This window comes from Doryrhamphus excisus, chromosome 5, assembly GCF_030265055.1.
Source record: "Doryrhamphus excisus isolate RoL2022-K1 chromosome 5, RoL_Dexc_1.0, whole genome shotgun sequence".
Classification (NCBI taxonomy): domain Eukaryota; kingdom Metazoa; phylum Chordata; class Actinopteri; order Syngnathiformes; family Syngnathidae; genus Doryrhamphus; species Doryrhamphus excisus.
This window is the reverse complement of record NC_080470.1, coordinates 2908980-2935145: the sequence shown is the minus strand read 5'-3', so window position 1 is coordinate 2935145 and position 26166 is coordinate 2908980. Positions and strand designations below refer to the sequence as shown.

General features: G+C 38.5%; 3 protein-coding genes across 12 annotated transcripts in view; 1 reads left to right on the top strand and 2 right to left on the bottom strand.

The window, feature by feature from the left end:
- fcho1 (FCH and mu domain containing endocytic adaptor 1) overlaps positions 1–6755 on the bottom strand; it is a 53561-nt gene extending 46806 nt beyond the window's left edge. The window contains exons 1-2 of one of the 3 annotated variants that reach the window (XM_058072895.1): positions 6255–6755; positions 4524–6137 (exon numbers count right to left, since the gene is read on the bottom strand). The gene's annotated coding sequence lies outside the window, so the exon portion shown is untranslated. Of the gene's footprint in view, positions 1–4523 lie in introns of all 3 variants that reach the window. The other 2 variants (XR_009129833.1, XM_058072894.1) reach the window with 2 other exon arrangements.
- A 3168-nt stretch (positions 6756–9923) lies between these two features.
- On the top strand, positions 9924–24986 carry prg4b (proteoglycan 4b). 8 transcript variants are annotated; one of them, XM_058072900.1, is made up of 15 exons: positions 9924–10074; positions 10152–10224; positions 10416–10532; positions 12239–12361; positions 12624–12668; positions 14971–15030; positions 15107–15319; positions 15383–15553; positions 15617–16873; positions 16988–17074; positions 18481–18617; positions 18694–18850; positions 18929–19036; positions 21874–22002; positions 24465–24986. In XM_058072900.1, exons 1-15 carry the CDS (start codon positions 10072–10074, stop codon positions 24569–24571), a joined length of 2787 nt encoding a protein of 928 aa, XP_057928883.1. In that variant the 5' UTR covers positions 9924–10071; the 3' UTR covers positions 24572–24986. The 8 variants fall into 8 exon arrangements, with proteins under 8 accessions (XP_057928883.1, XP_057928884.1, XP_057928880.1 ...); XM_058072901.1 differs by having other exon boundaries at positions 9925–10074; positions 15425–15553; XM_058072897.1 differs by having other exon boundaries at positions 9925–10074; positions 15398–16873.
- The window catches only part of tprb (translocated promoter region b, nuclear basket protein), a 50278-nt gene continuing 48384 nt past the window's right edge, over positions 24273–26166 (bottom strand). The window contains exon 51 of the mRNA XM_058072893.1: positions 24273–24818. Within this exon, the coding sequence (XP_057928876.1) occupies positions 24769–24818 (50 nt within the window). The 3' untranslated portion in view covers positions 24273–24768. The remainder of the gene's footprint in view (positions 24819–26166) is intronic.

Below are 26166 nucleotides of genomic sequence, written 5' to 3'. Positions count from 1 at the left end.
AGCATATACATTTTTCTGTCATAGAACTGGAAATGGTAACCTATTGTGACGTGACTACAACCACACTTTGTTGACCCTGGCCCCCTTCAGAGGAAAGAAAAGTCATGTGGCCCTCACTGGAAAAAGTTTGGGGACCCCTGAACATAGGGATCAACATAGACCAGGCGACCGTATCCCTATTGTCCTGGCCTGAATGTACTTTTGTCAATGCAGCACTACAGCAGTCTGTGACCATGTGACCAGGCAAGCATTACTTGGCGAGCAGCTGCGTGAGAACACAGTGCGAGTTGTGCCACGGCAAACACTTACAATAAACATATACAATTACGCTCATAGACATTTATTTATTGACCCACATTACTTTCATTGCTCAACTTGTTGTGTTTCCCTGTGATTGGCTGGCAACCAGTCCAGGGTCCGTTTTTCAAAAATATTTAAATTAGCATTTTGTGGTTGAATGCGGCCTACTACAAGTCAAAACAATACATTTTACAGTTTTTTTTTTACTAAATTAATCATTTCCAATCATAAAAAATGCTAAGTGAACTAAAATACAAGTATATGGCATTCTAAAACACATTCAAAAACACTGTATTCTATACTACTACTTACGATACTATAATGTTCAGTGAGACACACAAGCACCTCACCTGATCGCCACAACAAAAGGCCTTTATGACAGGGAAAATTTTAATGTATGCACACGTATGTACACACCTAGTTAGAAAATGGGAATGGTAATGGTTTTATTTCGTTTGAACATGCATCAGATTACAATTGAATGCATCGCATAATCAGTTCACAGTTCCACATGTCCAAAAGGAGTAGGAAGAAGCAAAGCTTATTAAATCCTACCCCTCCATCTGGTACTTTTACAAATCAGTAACTGTTACATTTGTTCACTTCCTGCTTTCCTAATACAGTTTAAGGTTTTTTTTGTTTTGTTTTTTGATTGTTTTGTTTTTTGTTTTATTTTTTTTAATTTTTTAATTTTATTTTTACTACTATTTTTATTTATTTTTATTTGTACTCCGGTTTCCTCCCACATTCTAAAAACATGCTATGTTAATTGGTAATGGTTTTATTTCATTTGAACATGCATTACATAATCAGTTCCCAGTTCCACATGTCCAAAAGGAGTAGGAAGAAGCAAAGCTTATTAAATCCTACCCCTCCATCTGGTACTTTTACAAATCAGTAACTGTTACATTTGTTCACTTCCTGCTTTCCTAATATAGTTTAAGTTTTTTTTGTTTGTTTTTTGATTGTTTTGTTTTTTGTTTTATTTTTTTTAATTTTTTAATTTTATTTTTACTACTATTTTTATTTTTATTTATTTTTATTTGTACTCCGGTTTCCTCCCACATTCTAAAAACATGCTATGTTAATTGGTTATGGTTTTATTTCATTTGAACATGCATCCCATAATCAGTTCACAGTTCCACATGTCCAAAAGGAGTAGGAAGAAGCAAAGCTTATTAAATCCTACCCCTCCATCTGGTACTTTTACAATCAGTAACTGTTACATTTGTTCACTTCCTGCTTTCCATAATAGTTTAAAGTTGTTTTTTTTAATTTGTATTATTTTTTAAAATATTTTTTATATAATTCTATATAAATAAGATATAATAAAATAAAAAATATATAATAAGTATTGGTATGGTAGAGCCGGGTGGCGTGTGGAATGAATGAAGTCCCGTAGCGTTTACTGTGGGAACAGAACTGGAGGAGTTTCTATTGTCCGATGCAGTGGGTGGCTGCGGGTTGTCCACCATGGAGAGCAGTTTGTATATAAATTCATAAATTAATGATTTATTTTTAGGTAGCTATCTTTATAAAAGGAAGATTAGGTAGTACCCCCCCCCCCCACACACACACACACACACACTCCCACAATAAGAGGCGGAAACATAACTAGAGTGGTACCGTGCCTAGCGTCATTAACATGTTCCAGAAGGTCCGACTCTCACGAAAAACAGGCAACATTTTCAATGTTAACCAAAAAAAAAAAAACACGCTAACCAGGGTGGATGCTAACAGAGGTTCCACTGTAAAATATTGTACTCAAGTAAAACATTTTTTTTAAGTTTTCCAAGTGAAAATAAGTCAGTAAGTGTAAAAAACACAAATTTTTAAGCAGGTTCACTTCCTGCTTTCCTAATATAGTTTTAAGTTTTTTGGGGTTTTTTTATCACCTCAGTAAGTATGAGGTGATATGACCATCCAATGACATAACACTGGGATTGAATGAGTTAATAATACAAAAAAAAATGTCTTATCACTTTAATATAACATGCCATGAAATGGTTGACTATTGAATAGAGCAGGGCACTAAATGAACCACTGACCCAGAAAACAGAGCCAGGACCAGGCTGCCATCTGCAGCGGAGAGGCACCTTGGCTGGGCTCATTCACCGCCTCGGGTCATGGTCCTGGTCATGGTCATGGTCCTCCATGAGGGGCATCAACGTTATTTCTCATTTGTGACGCAGCATAAGTAACACTAGACTTGTAATGCAATACATTGAAATAATAATAATAATAATTTAATTGTAATAAAAGTTTTTTTTAAATGATCTGCTTTACAATGTTCCGCCTCAGGGTTTTGGCAATAAAGACGAAATGTCTGGCAGCACTTTTGCATTGGAGGCTAATGTATAATTAACGCTTGCAATGGGCACCGAATAACATGTAGGGGAGGGAGGGTAGTAAGAAGATCCTGGGTCACAAAGAATAAAGCCTTAAAGTCATCATGGATGTGGTCTCTTACTGTGCATGACTGCACATTTTTGCTGTTTGTCTATTTTGAACCCATTCAGCAGGTGTTAGTTACTCCGTCCGTTCGAAATGCAAAAGAAGCAAATCTCACTTCTTCATGGGTTTCTTTCTTTCTCCAGTCTCCATTTTGGTTGATGTATCTATGAAAACAAACGCTACGTCTTCCTTTTGCTAGCATTCTATGTTGACATATACATCACATCATGGTTAAACTAGAAATAGAATATAGAATTTTGGTGATATTGCGCAACATGACACGAGTTTGAGGCCCCCGCCTTGATATGAAAGTTTAATGTTAGTGCGGCCCACGCAAGTTTGATATGGATGCTGTATGGTATCATGTACCCAGAAAAAATTATTACGTTTGATTCGTGTTCATGTTAAAGGTTAAATAACTGTTAATAGTTGTCCTCCCTATCCGTGTGGAAGTGGTAAGTTTTTGGCTATTTAAGTTTAAAGGAAATAACTTGAAGGCTACCGTTTAGGTCGCTAGCTCTCTAGTTTGCGAGTTAGCATGTGTCTCAAGACCCTGCAGTTGCGCAATATGTTGTAAATAAAAAGAGTATAAATGTGACTATAGTCGTGTTTTGTCATGTCTACAGGGCTCTAATAATGCTTTGTTCATTTTAATCTGAAAAAAATAATTTGTCTACCCACCAACTATATGTGGTTTCTTAAGTTTTTATTATTTGCCGTTTTATTATTATTATTATATTTATTTATTACTGATTGATTGATTTCTTTTATTCTTGATTTGTTTATTTATTTTTCATCTTATTTTGTGTAGAAAAATAAAAAGTAAGATATTTGAGAACAGTGGAATGTTTTATCAGAGCTTTTCTTGTAGAAAATTGGAACCAAGGCGAAGTTTTTTAAATGTTTTTGTTTTTAATAAATGCGTTTTTTTGTTGTTTTTTTTGAAAACCTGATGCAGCCCAGTCTCACCTAGACCCGAGCTCCAGTGGCCCCCCAAGTAAATTGAGTTTGAGACCCCTGCTTTACATTTGAGAGGTGCGTTCATGTCAATTTGTATCATAGTGAGATATATTAAAAAATTAGGAATATTGAAAACTACCTTTAAAAAAACAAAACATACAGAAACACTCGTCTTTCAAGACATGAGTGTGACACCCAAAAGAAAGTTATCTTTGTTAAAAACATGGCAGTAAAATATTACAATATTCCCTAGCAAATGGTTTACATATCTAATATTAACGTGCCGACATCTGCGGTATAATGTTGTAAAATAATAACCAAAATATTTTAAAATACCTTTCATTCTGTTGTGTGAATTTGGACCATTTACCTCATTCACTTTGTTTTGGGGTGTTATGGACTTATTGGTTTTTTGTTTTTAATTTATTTTGGGGTTTTTGCGTTTTTCCCTGTCGGCCACCGTAGAAAGCACCTTTCTTGATGATGGTATAACTGAAAACGATATCAATTTTAGCTTAAAACTGGCATTAAATGTGTGTATGTGTATATATATATACATATACATACTCTTAGACAACCAAACACTAATATATATTAACTTTTGAATTTATGTTGCATATTTTTTACATACAATAAACGATTTAGTCCACGTGAAGCACCCTTTTTGCTGCGTTAGCTTGTTGTCAAACCACCGTCTTGTATACTGCTGTCACAGCCATGCATGACCAAACCACACACCGCCAAAACCGGGAGAAATGCTACTGACGTGAATAAAAGAGGTGAATTAAAAGAAAGATTAAATTAATAACCTGTGAAGATTTCTCCGTAGACGTTTATATAGCATTATCCATCTCCAGTCTTCCGACAGCCGCCGTCCAACCACCCGTAGGTAACCCTTGGTGGTTGTAGTAGAAATGCGCGAGGCAAGTCAACTCTCCAGTGTGCACTCCCGCTTCACGCCCAGTTCCGCAATGATTGGCTGGATAACCTGTCACTCATACAGAAACCTTGAAGTAGGCATAGCAACCATACAGAGGCGGGTTTAAGAGTGTATACTAGTATTTTATTGGTTCATTATTCACAGGGGGAAGCCCCGTGTTAAAAAAAAAACTTTGTTGAATTTGGAAACTCGACAACTTAATTTGTCTATTTATTGTGTCTTCTTTAGTCAATTTACTACGCGTGATGTAGTCTAACCTAATTATAATGTTATATATTATGTTATATTTTATATATTCCACAACATTTAATCGATATTATTAGATAGAGTTCTCTTAAGGAATCGACTGTAGATCTGCCTATATAAATTAGGTCGTATAAATAAAACATTTTTTTTATCAATACACTGAAAATTTCCACACTGAGGGACGAATAAAAGCATATCTTATCTTATCATCTTGACATACCCACCGTGGAATCTTAACTGCCACCGAAAAGGTCTCGAAACAGAAACTACAGAGCAACAGCACCCCCGTGCGGATAATGATAGCAACTACATAACGTTAAAATACTCCATACATAGCAACAGCATTAAATCGAACCCAAATATGAAAACCTGACATTCTTGGTATACAAAACTTTGTAAATAAACAGTTTTTTCGATTTCTAACAATGTGTTGGATTACATACAGGATTTAGGCCCCACCACAGTACTATTTGTTTGAACACAGATTCAGGCAAGGTCTTGGTTTTAGTTCTGGTACACCTGAGCGCTGCCTTTCGACACGGTTGACCCTGTGATCTGATTACATAGGTTAGAGAACTATTTGGGACTCTGTAAAAGTGCTCTAAAATGGTTTAAGTCCTATCTTTCGGAGAGGAACTACTGTTAGAATTGATAAAAGTCTCAGAATAAATGACTACGACATGTGGGGTTCCTCAGGAGTCAATCTTGGATCCCTGTTGTTTATACTTGTCATGTGCTGTACTTAGTTTATAATGGATGATGATTAGTTTGTTTTATTCTGCCTGAAAAAACCCAGAAACCAGCAAATAAACGATAAAAGTCTCAGAAGAAATGATTACGACCTGTGGGGTTCCTCAGGAGTCAATCTTGGATCCCTATTTTTGTTTTTTGTTTTTGTTTTATTCCGCCTGAAAAAACCCAGAAACCAGCAAATAAACGACTGCTTCTTAGGCTTTTTCTTTATGTTGTCTTCACTTGACGACATTTTCTGTGACAATGCTTCATTTTCTTCATCCACTCCTCCATTGTGGCGTTCAGGGTCAAGTTGACCACTTCTGGTTCCATCTTCCTCCGTGGTCTCCATCATGGCCCCCTCCAATGTCGAGAGGTTTTGTTGGCTTTCATTGGAGTCACTGCAATCCTCCTCCGTCTGTGCCGCCTGTTCCATCTGCTTCGGCTGCCAGAGAACTCTGCGTTGCTGGAGCCTCAGATCCAACTCCAGTTTCCGATGTTCTATCTGTTGTTCAAAGAAACGGTTTCGTCGTTCTTTTTCGCGAACAAAAAAACTGTTTTCGTCCATGACTTTTCCCATCATCGCTTCCCGCACCGAGAGAAGAGCAGCCGATTCCTGTACCTGAGGCCATTCCATGGTTTCAGGTGGATCTGGACTGCTTTTCTTCTCATCTGTAGGCTTCATCATCTCATCATCTTCCTTCTCCTCCAAAGGTGTTGCTGTGGGGTCCTCCTTTTCTTCTGGAGGCCTATCATCCTCAGTTGCAACAAGAGCTCCCTTCTTGGGAGGTGTAGCAGGAGGTGGATCCGTTGTTTCCTTCTCATCTGTTGTTTTCTTCTCATTTGTATTGTCCACCTGTATTTGAGGAGCCGCGCCATGTTCCAAAGATGTCTTTACCTCCTTAGGTGATTCAGGAGCATCCTTCTCCATAAGAGATTGTAAGAAGTTCACTCTTCACACCAGACCATACATACAACAAAACGTAAATAAAAGAAATAATAACATTAAAATAAACAAATGAACTCTCTCCGGCTCTCTCTTGCGAATTTCTGACGACACACGTTAGTTGTAGTTAAAATATGACGTTTGTGACGCACGTCTTGAAAATCCAACATGGATGCCGACGATGATGCATTGTTTTTTTTTGTTTTTTTTTTTAACTCTCTAGCGCTCTTCTTAAAGCACGCAAACTCCAAATTAACTACAACTTGGCGATAGTTTATTAAAAATCAAGAATCAGTGGTGCAAAAAGCGTTTTTTGAGCGTCATTTTTAAACTGTCGAACTTTATTTAAAAAGTTGTCGTTTACACATAAACAGTACAGCCACAAGATGGCGGAAGAGACCCGCTTTTGTACGCGAATGTACAGTTCCAGTTATTCAGATATTGTTTTCACCTTGAAAATACATTCATCATCGGAGTAAAATATGCCATTAATATTAAAACTATTAAAAAAACATATATTTATTATTATAACAAGTTCAAGTCCATCAAAATGAATGAAAGCAGACAGCACGGGCCGCTATAGTCTCTTCTCAAAGCCCGGAAGCGGCATTCACGTCCCAACCAGCAGGGGTCGCCAAAGTGCAGCCTTGGGATTTATTTTTTTTAAATACTTTAGCTGTTTTTCATACGATATTAAATCACCCGATGTCTTAAAATATTTATTATTTATTTCTTGACAGAAAAAGAAGTCAAAATTACATATTTTCTAAATATAAATATTACGAAATAACCAAAACAAAAAAAAACAAGCAAAAATTCTAACATCTATTGTACAGATTTTGATATAAAACAATAACATTAAATATCTTGAACATATTAGCTACAATATAATTACATGGAAAATGATAATGAAATTGGAAAAACATCCATTCATTCATTTTCTGTTAGCACATGTCCTCATTCGGGTTGCAGGTGAGCTGGAGCCTATCCCAGCAGACTCAGGAGTGCGGTACACCACAAACTGGTCATGAGTTAACCACAAGTAGACAAACAACCATTCAGACCTATAGACAAATTCACTGGTCGCTAAGCAGGTGCTTATTTCACTTATGCTAGTAATTTGGCCAGCTCTGGACAAATTACAGCAGTGGTGTCTAAATTGCAGCCTGGGGGGCATTTGCAGCCCACTGATTATTTATTTATTTATTTATATTATATATTATATATATACCCCGCCTCTCGCCCCAAAGGCAACTGGGATAGGCTCCAGCACCCCCCACAACTCTTGTGAAGAAAAGCGGTAAAAAATGATTGAACAAAAAAATTTGAAAACATTGAAAAAAAAATGCTTTTTTTATAAAGTCAAAATGCGAAGATAAAAAAAGTCATATGCAAACAACAAAAGTTGTAATATATATAATATATATTAATATATAAATACCCCGCTTCTCGCCCCAATGACAGCTGGGATAAGCTCCAGCACCCCCACGACTCTTGTGAGGATAAGCGGTAAAAAATGATTGAATGAAAAAAAATAAAAAATTTGAAAAAATTGAAAAAAAAATGCTTTTTTATAAAGTCAAAATGCGAAGATAAAAAAAGTCATATTCAAACAACAAAAGTTGTAATATATATATTATATATATACCCCGCCTCTCGCCCCAAAGACAACTGGGATAGGCTCCAGCACCCCCCACAACTCTTGTGAAGAAAAGCGGTAAAAAATGATTGAACAAAAAAATTTGAAAACATTGAAAAAAAATGCTTTTTTTATAAAGTCAAAATGCGAAGATAAAAAAAGTCATATGCAAACAACAAAAGTTGTAATATATATAATATATATTAATATATAAATACCCCGCTTCTCGCCCCAATGACAGCTGGGATAAGCTCCAGCACCCCCACGACTCTTGTGAGGATAAGCGGTAAAAAATGATTGAATGAAAAAAAATAAAAAATTTGAAAAAATTGAAAAAAAAAAATGCTTTTTTATAAAGTCAAAATGCGAAGATAAAAAAAGTCATATTCAAACAACAAAAGTTGTAATATATATTATATATATATACATAATATATTATATATATACCCCGCCTCTCGCCCCAAAGACAGCTGGGATAGGCTCCAGCACCCCCCACAACTCTTGTGAGGATAAGCGGTAAAAATTATTGAACTCAAAAAAATAAAAAAAAATTGAAAACATTGGAAAAAAATGCTTTTTTTATAAAGTCAAAATGCGAAGATAAAAAAAAGTCATATTCAAACAACAAAAGTTGTAATATATATATATATATATATATATATATATATATATATATATATATATATATATATATATATATATATATATATATATATATATATATATATATATTATATATGTACCCCGCCTCTTGCCCCAAAGACAACTGGGATAGGCTCCAGCACCCCCCACGACTCTTTTGAGGATAAGCGGTAAAAAATGATTGAACTAAAAAATTTGAAAAAAATGCTTTCATATAAAGTGAAAATGCGAAGATAAAAGTCATATTCAAACAACAAAAGTTGTAATATATATATATATATATATATATATATAATATATATTAATATATAAATACCCCGCTTCTCGCCCCAATGGCAGCTGGGATAAGCTCCAGCACCCCCACAACTCTTGTGAGGATAAGCGGTAAAAAATGATTGAATGAAAAAAAATAAAAAATTTGAAAAAATTGAAAAAAAATGCTTTTTTATAAAGTCAAAATGCGAAGATAAAAAAAGTCATATTCAAACAACAAAAGTTGTAATATATATATTATATATATACCCCGCCTCTCACCCCAAAGACAGCTGGGATAGGCTCCAGCACCCCCAACGACTCTTGTGAGGATAAGCAGTAAAAAATGATTGAACTAAAAAATTTGAAAAAAAAATGCTTTTTTATAAAGTCAAAATGCGAAGATAAAAAAAGTCATATTCAAAAAACAAAAGTTGTAATATATATATATATATATATCCCGTCTCTCGCCCCAAAGACAACTGGGATAGGCTCCAGCACCCCCACGACTCTTGTGAGGATAAGTGGTAAAAAATGATTGAACTAAAAAAAAAAAAAAAATTGAAAAAAAATGCTTTTTTTATAAAGTCAAAATGCGAAGATAAAAAAAGTCATATTCAAACAACAAAAGTTGTAATATATATTATATATATACCTATACCTATATTTTTCTTTCAGTGGAAAAAAAGTATGAAAGTTAATGGTTTTCCAAGTACTGGCAGGTCCAGATGTGTGTTGGTGTTCTTCCAGGTGTTGCCGTCTGTCTGGACTGGACTGGACTAGAAGACCCTCCCTGTGCAGCAAGCAGCCTGTGAGATCATCATCATCATCATCATCATCATCATCACTCTTGCATATTAAACCGGATGTGCCAATTATGACGAAGGTAGCCGGCCTCTTTCAGCCTTTAAAAGCAACCAGAGTCCAAAGTTAGGCGGGATTATCACAGAGACCCAATCCATGGTAGGTCTTCATTTGGTTTTTTGGTGTTTTTTTTGCACTCATTGAAATAAAACTGATATGACGATTTCATATTTCAGATCTACAAGACGATGTCGTTAATACTTTCATTTATTCTGCTAACTTGTGCCTTGACGCCGAGTATTAGCCAAAGTGAGTATAAATAATATTGCCTTTTATTTTCTAAAAAGTGACTTTTTTTTGGGGGGGGGGGGGCATGCAGTGAGCAAATATGTCATTACTAATTAATGTTTGATGTACTTGTGCTCATTTGTGTTTACCATGTTAACAATAATTGACCAGAGAGCTTACGTGTGTGTTCATGTTGTCGTTCTCGTAAACAGCCACTTGCAGAGGACGGTGCGGTATCGAGTACTACAGAGGGTACCTGTGTCAGTGCGACTACGGATGCATGGCCTACGGAGAATGCTGCCTTGACTTTGAAGCTCAGTGCACCACAAGTGAGGCTTTTTTTTTTTCCCCACCCTTTATTACCCGGGTAACTTTGAACCACAATATGGATTTCTTATATTAAAGTGCAGATATTACATTATATTATAATTGATACAAAATGTCATCAAACCTTTCAAGGTTATAATAATTATTAAACTGTGATATTCGCTACAAAGAAAATAGTCAGTGGTGTTTAGAGTAGCTAAAAAAGGCAAACGCTCTTGAAATTAAATGCAATGGTAATGGTTTTATTTAATTTGAACATGCATCAGATTACAATTGAATGCATCACATAATCAGTTCACAGTTCCACATGTCCAAAAGGAGTAGGAAGAAGCAAAGCTTATTAAATCCTACCCCTCCATCTGGTACTTTTACAATCAGTAACTGTTACATTTGTTCACTTCCTGCTTTCCATAATACAGTTTAAGTTTTTTTAAAAAAAAATAATATTTTTTTTTATATAATTCTATATAAATAAGATATAAAATAAAAAAAAAATATAATAAGTATTGGTATGGTAGAGCTTTTTGTTTGTTTTGTTTTATTTAAAAAATTTTTAATTTTTACTATTTTTTTATTTTTCCTCCCACATTCTAAAAACATGCTATGTTAATTGGTAATGGTTTTATTTCATTTGAACATGCATCAGATTACAATTGAATGCATCACATAATCAGTTCACAGTTCCACATGTCCAAAAGGAGTAGGAAGAAGCAAAGCTTATTAAATCCTGGAGTTTGCATGTTCTCCCGGTGCATGCGTGGGTTTTTTCTCCGGGTACTCCGGTTTCCTCCCACATTTCAAAAAAACATGCTAGGTTAATTAGCGACTCCAAATTGTCCATAGGTATGAATGTGAGTGTGAATGGTTGTTTGTCTATATGTGCCCTGTGATTGGCTGGCCACCAGTCCAGGGTGTACCCCGCCTCTCGCCCTGAAGACAGCTGGGATAGGCTCCAGCACCCATTGCGACCCTTGTGAGGAAAAGCGGTAGAAAATGAGGGAATTAATGTTTGTTGACTAGGTTGCACGGTGATCTAGTGGTTAGCGCACAGGCCTCACAGCTAGGAAACCCGTGTTTAATTCCACCCTCGGCCATCTCTGTGTGGAGTTTGCATGTTCTCCCCGTGCATGCGTGGGTTTTCTCCGGGTACTCCGGTTTCCTCCCACATTCCAAAAACATGCTAGGTTAATTGGCGACTCCAAATTGTCCATAGGTATGAATGTGAGTGTGAATGGTTGTTTGTCTATATGTGCCCTGTGATTGGCTGGCCACCAGTCCAGGGTGTACCCCGCCTCTCGCCCTGAAGACAGCTGGGATAGGCTCCAGCACCCATTGCGACCCTTGTGAGGAAAAGCGGTAGAAAATGAGGGAATTAATGTTTGTTGACTAGGTTGCACGGTGATCTAGTGGTTAGCGCACAGGCCTCACAGCTAGGAAACCCGTGTTCAATTCCACCTCGGCCATCTCTGTGTGGAGTTTGCATGTTCTCCCCGTGCATGCGTGGGTTTTCTCCGGGTACTCCGGTTTCCGCCCACATTCCAAAAACATGCTAGGTTAATTAGCGACTCCAAATTGTCCATAGGTATGAATGTGAGTGTGAATGGTTGTTTGTCTATATGTGCCCTGTTATTGGCTTATCTCTTAATAATAATAATACCAATATTAATGCCGGATTTAAACCCGTATGTGTTGCATTTATGTACCACAGAAAACTCCTGTAGAGGTCGATGCGGGGAAACGTTCAAGAGAGGCCAAGTGTGTAGCTGCGACTCTGATTGTGTTAAATACAAGCAGTGCTGCCCAGATTACAAGATCCACTGTGATGAAGAAGGCAAGCTTCGTCGTCCATATTTGACCATATTCCGCATGATCGGTGTAGCGTTCCCAAGTGAAGACACAGCATGAGCAACTAAACAGGCAGGAACGCCACAAATAGTAGATGATAACGTAGTAGTCCTGCATGAGGAGCTGCATGCAGCATGCAATGCACACCACCGCCATTTTGGGTTACATTTCATGGAATTTTGTCGTTCTTCAGGTGAATGTTTTTCCAAGAAAATCCCTCTAACAAATCCTCGTTATTATCCCGACAGATCAAACTCCGCCACCTTTGACAGACATCGAGGGAACCGATGAAGGTAAACCGAGTGATGTAATCCAACATTCTCTTGAGCTCATCTGTTTTTAATATGAGCTGGACTATATTACCGAGTGTGAGATGTCACACTGCGGCTGTGATGCCGTGGTTTGGTCACCAGAAAGGGGCCAAGAAGAACAAGCTGGGGTGGCCAACATAAACACAAGAGAATGTTGTTGTATTATTGGAGACTAATGGGGATGGAATTGGGAACGTTATGGTTAGCGTGCAGACCTCACAGCTAGGAGACCAGGGTTCAATTCCACCCTCGGCCATCTCTGTGTGGAGTTTGCATGTTCTCCCCGTGCATGCATGGGTTTTCTCCGGGTACTCCGGTTTCCTCCCACATACCAAAAAAAACATGCTAGGTTAATTAGCGACTCCAAATTGTCCATAGGTATGAATGTGAGTGTGAATGGTTGTTTGTCTATATGTGCCCTGTGGTTGGCTGGCCACCAGTCCAGGGTGTATCCCGCCTTTCGCCTGAAGACAGCTGGGATAGGCTCCAGCACCCCCACGACCCTCGTGAGGATAAGCGGGAGAAAATAGATGAATGAATGAATGAGTTCTCCTCCTATTTTGTGTGGAAGTGGTAACTTTTTGGCTTCTTATTTTGTCTTTCCCCACCCTCGGGCCATCTCTGTGTGGAGTTTCCATGTTTTCTCCGGGTACTCCGGTTTCCTCCCACATTCCAAAAACATGCTAGGTTAATTAGCGACTCCAAATTGTCCATAGGTATGAATGTGAGTGTGAATGGTTGTTTGTCTATATGTGCCCTGTGATTGGCTGGCCACCAGTCCAGGGTGTACCCCGCCTCTCTCTCGCCCGAAGACAGCTGGGATAGGCTCCAGCACCCCCACAACAGTATCACTGGGATACTGTGAACATCCAGCAGCAACACAACATTTTTGGCATGACTACTATTTTGATGATATTTTAATTGCTTAGATGTGTGCTGGTGTGCTTCCAGGAGCCTATCCCAGCTGTCTTTGTGCGAGAGGTGGTTTACACCCTGTACTGGTGGCCAGCCAATCACCCTGGTCTCCTAGCTGTGAGGTCTGCGCGCTAGGTTCAGTATATTTTTCATCAAAATAGTAATCATGCCAAAATGTTGTGTTGCTGCTGGATGTTCACAGTATATGTTCACATATAGACAAACAACCATTCACACTCACATTCATACCTATGGACAATTTGGAGTGGCCAATTAACCTAGCATGTTTTTGGAATGTGGGAGGAAACCGGAGTACCCGGAGAAAACCCACGCATGCACGGGGAGAACATGCAAACTCCACACAGAGATGGCTGAGGATGGAATTGAACTCGGGTCTCCTAGCTGTGAAGCATGTGTGCTTACCACCAAGCTACTGTGCAGCCCTGGTTCAGTATATTTTCCATCAAAATAGTAGTCATGCCAAAATGTTGTGTTGCTGCTGGATGTTCACAGTATCCCAGTGATACTGTCGTAGGGGGTGCTGGAGCCTATCCCAGCTGTCTTCAGGCGAGAGAGGCGGGGTACACCCTGGACTGGTGGCCAGCCAATCACAGGGCACATATAGACAAACAACCATTCACACTCACATTCATACCTATGGACAATTTGGAGTCGCTAATTAACCTAGCATGTTTTTTTTGGAATGTGGGAGGAAACCGGAGTACCCGGAGAAAACCCACGCATGCACGGGGAGAACATGCAAACGCCACACAGATATGTCCGAGGGTGGAATTGAACTCGGGTTCTCACGCTGTGTGTTAACATAATTATTGAAATAAGTTAGCATTACTTTTGACAGCTGCATTATTACCGTATTTTCTTTTAATTAGGTAGAAAAAAGTCGCATTTTTTTTGTGGTTAATTTATTTTATGACCAAAACAGACATTACGCCATCTTGGAAGGCAAGTTCTAACAATAAAAGAATAGAGAACAGGTGTAAGATATGCTAACATAATGGTACAGCTACATAAAAAATAAACAGAAAAAGTCGCTCTGGAGTATAAGTGGCAGGGACAGCCAACCTAACGGTAATTTAACAATTTACTTTGTCATCTGTATGACAAAACAGAGTTAAATATGATTAACTACATACGGAATTTTGAACTACAGTATGTTAGTTTTAGCATAACAAAAGCTGAAAATGATCAAAGAGTCCCCCTGCATACAGGATGTCATTTTTAACGGTGGAAAAAAGCCTGGAAACAGCTGCTGTCGGTGGGTGTAATGAGCAGGATGTTCCATTATTTATATTACTGTTAATAGTTCTGAGACATTTTCTATTATTTCTTGCATATTTTCCCATAACAGATAATTATGAAGTTCCACCGGTGACTCCAACATCCAATCCGCAAGATGATCCAAATAATGGTGAGTGATGTAGTATTTAAGGAAAGTAAATACTTTTTTCTACTCATAACGTACGTTACGACATTGTGGTTTGTAGATGTACCCACAGAAGCCACACCAGATGATGGATTCTCCAACACTGAGGCTCCAGGGGAACATCAGACCCCACCAGAGAGCGGGGATGTCACCACTCCGGAGGCAGTTACATTGGTTTCTTCAACAGCGGCCACTCCCTCGGAGAACAAAGCAACCGAGGTCAAGTCAAGAACCATTGACGTGCCCGAGGAGGTCACATCTACCGAGGGTGCAGGTGTGTAGACCAGAAACTAATGTAAAAATGCAAGTAATCCTAATTTATTTTAGTTTTATTTAGTTTCTGCACTTCCAGATGTCAATGATGCTACCACTTTACCAGACACTGGAGCAACATCTCCGCAAGCCACCGCACCGGTTGAGCAGGCCTCCACCCAACCAACGACCACCTTGGAAAACCAACCAGAACCAACCAGAACGTCCCTGGCACAGACTGTTGGTCCAACTGAAGGTGCCTCTGAAAAAACTGATGTTACACCCTCATTTTCCGCCACAACTTCTGAACCCTCACCAGACTCAACAACTTCAGTAGCAACACCAGATCCCTCAAAGGACTCCTCTACGTCTTCGGTACCACCGGAACCATCACAAGATTCTTCAGCATCCCCAACACCACAAGAACCCCCAGAAGAATCCTCGACGGCAGTACCGCCGGAACCCTCACAAGACTCCTCTGCATCTTCAGTATCAACAGAACCCCCTACAACACCAGTACCAGCGGAACCCTCACAGGATTCTTCAGCATCCCCAACACCACAAGAACCGCCGCAAGAATCCTCCACGCCAGTACCGCCAGAACCGTCACAAGACTCCTCTACATCTTCAGTACCACCAGAAGTCCCGCAAGAATCCTCTACAACTCCAGTACCACCAGAAGCCTCACAAGATTCTTCAGCATCCCCAACACCAGAAGAACCCCCACAAGAATCCTCCACGCCAGTACCGCCAGAACCCTCACAGGACTCCTCTGAATCTTCAGTATCAACAGAACCCCCTACAACACCAGTACCACCGGAACCCTCACAGGACTCCTCTGAATCTTCAGTATCAACAGAACCCCCTACAACACCAGTACCACCGGAACCCTCACAGGATTCTTCAGCGTCCCCAACACCACAAGAACCCCCACAAGAACCCGAACAAGACTCCTCTAAATCTTTAGTATACACAGAACCCCCAGAAGAATCCTCTACAACACCAGTACCACCAGAACCCTCACAAGATTCTTCAGCATCCCCGACGCCAGAACCCTCACAAGAACCCACTACAACTCCGGTACCAACAGAAGCCTCCCCAGACGTCTCCACCAATTCTGCACCCCAAGAACCCACACCAGAGTCCCCTGATGCAGTTTCAACTTCAGTGCCTTCAGAACCCACTACAGAGTCCTCCAGAGATGCAGAAAGCTCCGATGCCACCGTCCCTGATTTAACAACAACTGTCCCTCCATCAATCCAGACCACGTTAAGTCCAACAGACCCTTCCTCTCCACTAGACCTACAGAATCCCACCACTACTGTTTCTCCAGTGGTTCCGGACCTTGATGCTATAACGACAGTCGGTCCCTTGGCCACAGGTGCACCGCAGGGCGATTCTACAACGGTTGATCCACTAGAATCGACACAGAAACCAACCAGCCCCGAGTCATCTGAACCAACCCCGAAACCTGAACATAAACCCAACTCTTCCAATTCACAGAAAAGCACAGCTCCTGTGGATAAACCGACTCCGAAACCCGGTACTCTGGATGATTCCATGAACTACCAAGGAGGTGAGAGCTTGAGGTCAAAGAATCGCCCACCCAGAGATCACATTGTGGTTCGAGTGATGTTTTCTCACATGTCTTTTTCACCCCCACACCCCCCCCCCCACCCCCACTCACCAGATGACAGCAATGACACCAACTTATGCAGCGGGCGGCCGGCCAGTGCAATCACTACACTGAGGAACGGAACAATTGCGGTGTTCAGAGGTCAGTGTACAAAAATTTGTACAAAAAGTCAAGTCGCTGTGGGTTCAGGCAGTGTCAGTGACACAAGTTAGTGTGACAGTGGAACGCAGTTTAGAACCCGGTCTCTAAATCAAATCTGTGTCGTGTCATTTATGCTCATCTCAATCTGACATAGCCTGAGTTGAGCAGAATTTGATTATTATTATTATTATTTTTCACTTGTCCACTTGAGTGGATTTAATTCTTTTGGTCATTGAATTTTCTATTTCCAAAATAACTTAATCTTAACACAGTAATCCTTTTGTTGATTAGTAGTTATAAAATCAAATTTTTTTTAAATCACAAATACTTCAACTTGCTGATATAGTTCATCTTCAAACAGCTAAAATAATGCATAAGGCTAAAAACAACCAATTAGCTAAAATCATTTTCTTGATTAGTATTTATACAATCAAAATTTCTAAAATCACAAATACTTCAACTTGCTGATATAGTTCATCTTCAAAATAAGGCTAAAAATAACCATAACCATATCTTACTTATTGTGTAGAAATATGGGCTAATAACTATAAAAGCAATCTTCACTTGCTAAATGTACTGCAAAAAAGGCCAGTAAGGATAATTCATAATGGCGCCTACAGAGAACATACTAACTCCTTATTTCTAAAATCACAAATACTTCAACTTGCTGATATAGTTCATCTTCAAACAGCTAAAATAATGCATAAGGCTAAAAATAACCATAACCATATCTTACTTATGTGGAAATATGGGCTAATAACTATAAAAGCAATCTTCACTCGCTAAATGTACTGCAAAAAAGGCCAGTAAGGATAATTCATAATGCCGCCTACAGAGAACATACTAACTCCTTATTTCTAAAATCACACATACTTCAACTTGCTGATATAGTTCATCTTCAAACGACTAAAATACTGCATAAGGCTAAAAATAACCATAACCATATCTTACTTATTGTATGGAAATATGGGCGTGATAAAGAATAGCCTACTGTTCTCGCTAATGAAGTTCTACCTTACTCACTAAATGTACTGCAAAAAAAGGCCAGTAAGGATAATTCATAATGGCGCCTACAGAGAACATACTAACTCCTTATTTCTAAAATCACAAATACTTCAACTTGCTGATATAGTTCATCTTCAAACGACTAAAATACTGCATAAGGCTAAAAATAACCATAACCATATCTTACTTATTATGTGGAAATATGGGCTAATAACTATAAAAGCAATCTTCACTCGCTAAATGTACTGCAAAAAAGGCCAGTAAGGATAATTCATAATGGCGCCTACAGAGAACATACTAACTCCTTATTTCTAAAATCACAGATACTCGGGTAATGTATTTTTTTCATGTTAGAAGAGTTCCTGTATGACATTGATAAGCTTTTAATGTATGCTACACAGGTCACTACTTCTGGTTTTTGGACCAAAACAGGGTGCCGGGTCCTGCTCGTGGTATCACACAAACCTGGGGTGTCCCGTCCCCAATTGATACCGTGTTTACCCGTTGCAACTGTCATGGTAAAACGTACATCATGAAGGTAATTTGCGTTACTTCATCACAATTCTCAAAAGTACATAGACGCTTTGTATTTTATGACATCATATGTTTTGCAGGGAAACCAGTACTGGAGATTTGAGAACGACCATTTGGACCAAGGCTATCCCAAGGCTGTGGAGACGGGTTTTGATGGACTTCGGGGCCACGTCACAGCTGCTCTGTCTGTGCCCGAGTACCGCAGGAGGACAGAATCGGTCTATTTCTTCAAGAGAGGTGAACAAATATTGAAACGTTATTTTATAACCGAAGTTTCAATATCAAATCTGTACGCTAAATTCGATCTTTTTTCAGGTGGATTGGTCCAGAAATATTCATATCGGCCTGGCAGCAGTAGTTCATGTAACAAGAAACCACAGTTTGCCATTTACACAGTCCGCCGCCGAGTAGTTCGGCAAGCAGGTACGAATTCCACCCTTCAACTACACAAAAAATGTACAAACTGCAAAAACGCCTTTCCGAAAGGTATAGATTCTCGCATATTTACAGATTTTTTCCCCTCTGTAAATAATGAATTTTAAAATAACTCAAGTGGTTTGATGGCACTATCCGCAGGGGAAAAACAGTACTGTACCTCCTCCATTTTAAAAACTGAAGATTCCCGCATATTTACAGATTTTTTCCCCTCTGTTTAATTGTAAATAATGAATTTTAAAATAACTTAAGTGGTTTGATGGCACTATCTGCAGGGGAAAAAACAGTACTGTACCTCCATTTTTAAAACTGAAGATTCCCGCATATTTACAGACCCCCCCCAGTGCTTTAACTTGTAAATAATGGATTTTAAAATAACTTATGTGGTTTGATGGCACTATCCGTAGGGGGAAAAAAACAGTACTGGACCTCCTGCATTTTTAAAACTGAAGATTCCTGCATATTTACAGATTTTTTCCCCTCTGTTTTCAATTGTAAATAATGAATTTTAAATAACTTAAGTGGTTTGATGGCACTATCTGCAGGGGAAAAAACAGTACTGTACCTCCATTTTTAAAACTGAAGATTCCCGCATATTTACAGACCCCCCCCCCCCCCCCAGTGCTTTAACTTGTAAATAATGGATTTAAAAATAACTTATGTGGTTTGATGGCACTATCCGCAGGGGGAAAAAACAGTACTGGACCTCCTCCATTTTTAAAACGGAAGATTCCTGCATATTTACAGCCCCCCCCCCGTGCTTTAACTTGTAAATAATGGATTTTAAAATAACTTAAGTGGTTTGATGGCACTATCCGCAGGGGAAAAAACAGTACTGTACCTCAATTTTTAAAACTGAAGATTCCCGCATATTTACAGATTTCCCCCCTCTGCTTTAAATTGTAAATAATGAATTTTAAAATAACTTAAGTGGTTTGATGGCACTATCCGCAGGGGAAAAAACAGTACTGTACATCCTCCATCTTTAAAACTGAAGATTCCCGCATATTTACAGATTTTTTCCCCTCTGTGCTTAAATTGTAAATAATGAATTTTAAAATAACTTAAGTGGTTTGATGGCACTATCTGCAGGGGAAAAAACAGTACTGTACCTCCTCCATTTTTAAAACTGAAGATTCCCGCATATTTACAGATTTTTTCCCCCTCTGCTTTAAATTGTAAATAATGAATTTTAAAATAACTTAAGTGGTTTGATGGCACTATCTGCAGGGGAAAAAACAGTACTGTACCTCCATTTTTAAAACTGAAGATTCCCGCATATTTACAGACCCCCCCCCCCCCCAGTGCTTTAACTTGTAAATAATGGATTTTAAAATAACTTAAGTGGATTGATGGCACTATCCGCAGGGGGAAAAAAACAGTACTGGACCTCCTCCATTTTTAAAACTGAAGATTCCCGCATATTTACAGATTCCCCCCCCGTGCTTTAAATTGTAAATAATGAATTTTAAAATAACTTGAGTGGTTTGATGGCACTATCTGCAGGGGAAAAAACAGTACTGTACCTCCATTTTTAAAACTGAAGATTCCCGCATATTTACAGATTTTTTTCCCCTCTGTTTTAAATTGTAAATAATGAATTTTAAAATAACTTAAGTGGTTTGATGGCACTATCCGCAGGGGAAAAAAAACAGTACTGGACCTCCTCCATTTTTAAAACTGAAGATTCATGCATATTTACAGGTTTTTTCCCCTTTGCTTTAAATTGTACATAATGAATTTTAAAATAACTTAAATGGTTTGATGGCACTATCCGCAGGGGGAAAAAAACAGTACTGTACCTCCATTTTTAAAACTGAAGATTCACGCATATTTACAGATTTTTTCCCCTCTGCTTTAAATTGTAAATAATGAATTTTAAAATAACAAGTGGATTGATGGCACTATCTGCAGGGGAAAAAACAGTACTGTACCTATTAATTCAGCAGAGGGCGCTGTCTCAAGTACACTACTGTATACTGCTAAAACGTAAACATCAACATCACATGATATCGGCTTCCCCGAGTTTTTCTTTCACTTTCCGTTTGAGCGGGTACAAGATACCTGAATCGGATTGGGGAAAGGAATATTCCATCCCTGTTCAATTCTTTCCGTTTGAGCAAATATACCAAATGCAATTGGAATATTTGGGTCCATATATTCATGGCTATTGACATAATATTTGCAAATGATGATTAATCAATGTTAACTATAACGGTTTCTCAAGGTACACTAGTGTGGTTGAAAATCACTGCTTTAGGTGTTATATTTCCCCAAGGATGATGGAACTAGCTTCCATGGATAGCGGAGGATCCACCGTGTTGTTAACCACAGTAATCAACAGTATACGTCAATATAAACAAATAGTCTGACTCATGGTGTCCATGTTAAAGAACACGAAAATCACCACACAGCGACTTAACACTCAAAAGTTAAAAAATATACAAATACGTGTTATTCAAAATACAACATAAATTGTGCAAAAGCCAGAATTCCGAATTAAGAATAACATAACACAGGTGGACCTAATGTTTTCCCAATATGTGGCAGCTGCTAAGCCCCAAATGTCCCGAGTGAAATTGTGTGGTGAATGCAACAGTGGGTGTGAGCACGGCAATTTAAACATACGCAGGCCATTTTTATGTGTTTCAACACATGTCCCGCTCTGGGAAAAAATGACTCATGCTTCAACTGAGAGGGACAACCTGATCCTTTGAGATCTAACACATCGGCAAAAAGCCTCAAAGGAAGAATTTATGGGAAACCTTTGGAACGGTGAAATGTTCATGACTTGTTTTTTTTTAACCGCGCCGAATTGTTTCCAGCATCTCTTTTAGGGCCAACAATTAATATCAGGATGTCTTGGCGAGGGTTCCCAACGACCGTCACCTCTGCCGTGTCCGTCCCGACGAACAGAGAACCTGAAGGATACAAATACTACGTCTTCTCTAGATGTGAGTTTTATCTTTAAAAAAAAAACAACCAAAAAACATATTAAACTCATTTATAGAGTCTATAACACGGCTGACAGGAACCATGTGTGTTAGGGTGTGGGTGGGCGGGGCTAGGTGGTGATGTTTATTGCCGTTTTGACCGCAGTCAAAGTTCCATTACAGTACAAGTACAGCCTAAAAACATACTTTACTGTAATTCATGCAAAAAAAAATTTTTTTTAACATTATAAGCTGCTACTTTGAACCCTGCGGCTTATTCATCATCTGTGTGGTTAATTTATGGCCGTCTTGTGACATCTCATTTAATTCGGAACTACTACTAATCGTTAAATACTGTGCTGCTCACCAGTCTGTGAGGAAACAGTAGCCAATCACGAGCTATAAGCAAACTGCCAAGGAGTCTGACTCATGGTGTCATGTTACAAAGAACTCGCAAATCATCACACGGCGACTTAACACTCAAAAGGTAAATAATATACAAGCACCAACATACAAAATAGATGTTTATTCCAAACTACAATTGGTACTTGTCTTGTATATTTCTTATCTACATTTTGAGTCTTAAGTTGCTGTGTGATGATTTTAGCATCTTTCTTTCTAAGATGTATTTAGCAGTGATTTGCGATTTCTGACGGGTTGACAAGCTACCTAGTCCTCACGGACAATATGCCATTTTAGCATCTTGTGACATCTCCTTTAATTCAGAACTACTACTAATCGTTAAATAATCACAAGCTATAAGCAAACTCCCAAGAAGTCTGACTCATGGCGTCATGTTACAAAGAACACAAAAATCACCACACAGCGACTTAACACTCAAAAGTTAAAAAAATATACAAGCACCAACATACAAAACAGTTGTTTATTCCAAACTACAATTGGTACTTGTCTTGTATATTTCTTATCTACCTTTTGAGTCTTAAGTTGCTGTGTGATGATTTTAGCATCTTTCTTTCTAAGATGTATTTAGTAGTAGTGATCTCCTGCGGTTTCTGACGGGCTGACAAGCTACCTAGTCCTCTCGGACAATATGCCACTTTATCATCTTGTGACATCTCCTTTAATTCGGAACTACTACTAATCGTTAAATACTGTGCTGCTCACCAGTCAGTGAGGAAACAGTAGCCAATCACAAGCTATAAGCAAACTCCCAAGGAGTCTGACTCATGGTGTCATGTTACAAAGAACACGAAAATCATCACACGGCGACTTAACACTCAAAAGGTAAATAATATACAAGCACCAACACACAAAATAGTTGTTTATTCCAAACTACAATTGGTACTTGTCTTGTATATTTCTTATCTACCTTTTGAGTCTTAAGTTGCTGTGTGATGATTTTAGCGTCTTTCTTTCTAAGATGTATTTTAGCAGTGATCTCCTGCGATTTCTGACGGGTTGACAAGCTACCTAGCCCTCTCGGACAATATGCCATTTTATCATCTTGTGACATCTCTAATTCGGAACTACTACTAATCGTTAAATACTGTGCTGCTCACCAGTCAGTGAGGAAACAGTAGCCAATCACGAGCTATAAGCAAACTCCCAAGGAGTCTGACTCATGGTGTCATGTTACAAAGAACCCGAAAATCACCACACAGCGACTTAACACTCAAAAAGGTAAAAAAATATACAAGCACCAACATACAAATTTATTCCAAACTACAATTGGTACTTGTCTTGTATATTTCTTATCTACCTTTTGAGTCTTAAGTTGCTGTGTGATGATTTTAGCATATTTCTAAATGTTTTTAGTAGTGATTTCTGACGGGTTGACAAGCTACCTAGTCCTCTCTCTTATCTACCTTTTGAGTCTTAAGTTGCTGTGTGATGATTTTAGTATCTTTCTTTCTAAGGTGTATTTGGCAGTGATCTCCTGCGATTTCTGACGGGTTGACAAGCTACCTAGTCCTCTCGGACAATATGCCATTTTATTATCTTGTGACATCTCCTTTAATTCGGAACTACTACTAATCGATAAATACTGTGCTGCTCACCAGTCGGTGAGGAAACAGTAGTACTTTATTTGACAGGAGCCAATCACAAGCTATAAGCAAACTTCCAAGGAGCTTGTCAAACCATTGGAAATCGCATGAGCTCATTGTCAATATAAACAAATAGTCTGACTCATGGTGTCATGTTACAAAGAACACGAAAATCACCACACAGCGACTTAACACTCAAAAGGTAAAAAAATATACAAGCACCAACATACAAAATAGTTGTTTATTCCAAACTACAATTGGTACTTGGCTTGTATATTTCTTATCTACCTTTTGAGTCTTAAGTTGCTGTGTGATGATTTTAGCATCTTTCTTTCTAAGATGTATTCAGCAGTGATCTCCTGCGATTTTTGGTTGCTATTTTATCAAAACTACAATGCCGTTCAACTGCTTCATAGATCTGCAACATTGAGTCTCTGGCAATATGTCCAAGTTCATGTGCTTGTGTGTCTTTTGCAGCTAAATCGTACAACATCAGGATGGACACCGACCGACCCGTTATCACTTCCCCAAGAGGAAACCCTTCCTCTCAGAACAACTTCATCAAATGTCCAAAGACCCTCTAAAGAACGGCGACGCATCGCTTCAAGAAGTTAACCTTAACATTGTAATAGTTGACAACTTTTAATAACATTTATTAAAATAACACATCACTTCAGTATGGACTGTGAAAACATATCCTTTGTATTTGTATGATTTTAAAAAAATGCTAACCCCGGGAATGACAGAAGTTCTGTCAGGGACGTTTCCCATCGTTGAAGCTTCATCTGGCGATACGTCTGCCATGGACCCCCCGTGAAGGAAATGCTTGGCCTGTTGGGAGTATATACATCGGTGGGTGTAATCATTTAGTACAGTGGCTGTAAATAATGTGCATTACTGTTCTGAAAATTAATAAGCATATAATAGAAAGATTTGTTTTTGTAAAATCATTCTGTAACTTTACATTTGATTTGAAATAAAAGATGGTTATATTGTAAACTTTGCTGTTTTGTGCTTTGAATGTACCATTGAGGAAATGTTGACGGGCTAAGGATGCTCACAAGAGCTTGTTGTGATTAAAATACTTTAAGAACACAATTGTAAACGATGTGTTGATTCACCAATTTTACCAACCACTTCTATACATTATAAAAAATTATGTATCTGCACATATGTGCAAAGATATTACCGTAAATTCCGGACTATGAGCTGCTACTTTTTTCCCCAAACTTTCAACCCTGCGGCTTATTCAGTGATGCAGCCAATTTATGTAATTTTTCTATCAGCCACCAGGGGCTCTCGAGTAGAAAAGGTAAGATTAAGACCGGTGGAATATATGCGTCGAGGAAGACTGCAACTTCTTGTCTTGTGCATAAATTAAATTAGCGTGAACATACCCTAATCATGGAAAATGCAAAAAGAAAAGGCATATGACGCAGCTTTCAATCTAAAAGCAAATCGAGCTGTCCGATAAAGAAGGAAACAGAGCTGCTAAACTCATCACTCATCGACTTAACACTCAACCAATACGAGTTAAAAAAAATAGATTTCAACTTTTATTTCCGATAAAGAAGGAAACAGAGCCGCTAAACTCATCACTCATCGACTTAACACTCAACCAATACGAGTTAAAAAAAATAGATTTCAACTTTGAATTTCCGATAAAGAAGGAAACAGAGCGGCTAAACACATCACTCATCGACTTAACACTCAACCAATACGAGTAAAAAAAAAAAAAGATTTCAACTTTGCATTTCCGATAAAGAAGGAAACAGAGCGGCTAAACTCATCACTCATCGACTTAACACTCAACCAATACGAGTTAAAAAAAATAGATTTCAACTTTTATTTCCGAAAAAGAAGGAAACAGAGACGCTAAACTCATCACTCATCGACTTAACACTCAACCAATACGAGTTAAAAAAAATAGATTTCAACTTTGCATTTCCGATAAAGAAGGAAACAGAGCGGCTAAACTCATCACTCATCGACTTAACACTCAACCAATACGAGTAAAAAAAAAATAGATTTCAACTTTGCATTTCCGATAAGGAAACAGAGCTGCTAAACTCATCACTCATCGACTTAACACTCAACCAATACGAGTTAAAAAAAATAGATTTCAACTTTGCATTTCCGATGAAGGAAACAGCCGCTAAACTCATCACTCATCAACTTA

Excerpts from the sequence above, each read along its gene's own strand:
- prg4b (XM_058072896.1), top strand. Across the intron at positions 10,533-12,238 it reads TGAAGCTCAGTGCACCACAA|AAAACTCCTGTAGAGGTCGA; the intron begins GTGAGGCTTTTT and ends TATGTACCACAG. Across the intron at positions 19,037-21,873 it reads CCGAGTAGTTCGGCAAGCAG|CATCTCTTTTAGGGCCAACA; the intron begins GTACGAATTCCA and ends AATTGTTTCCAG.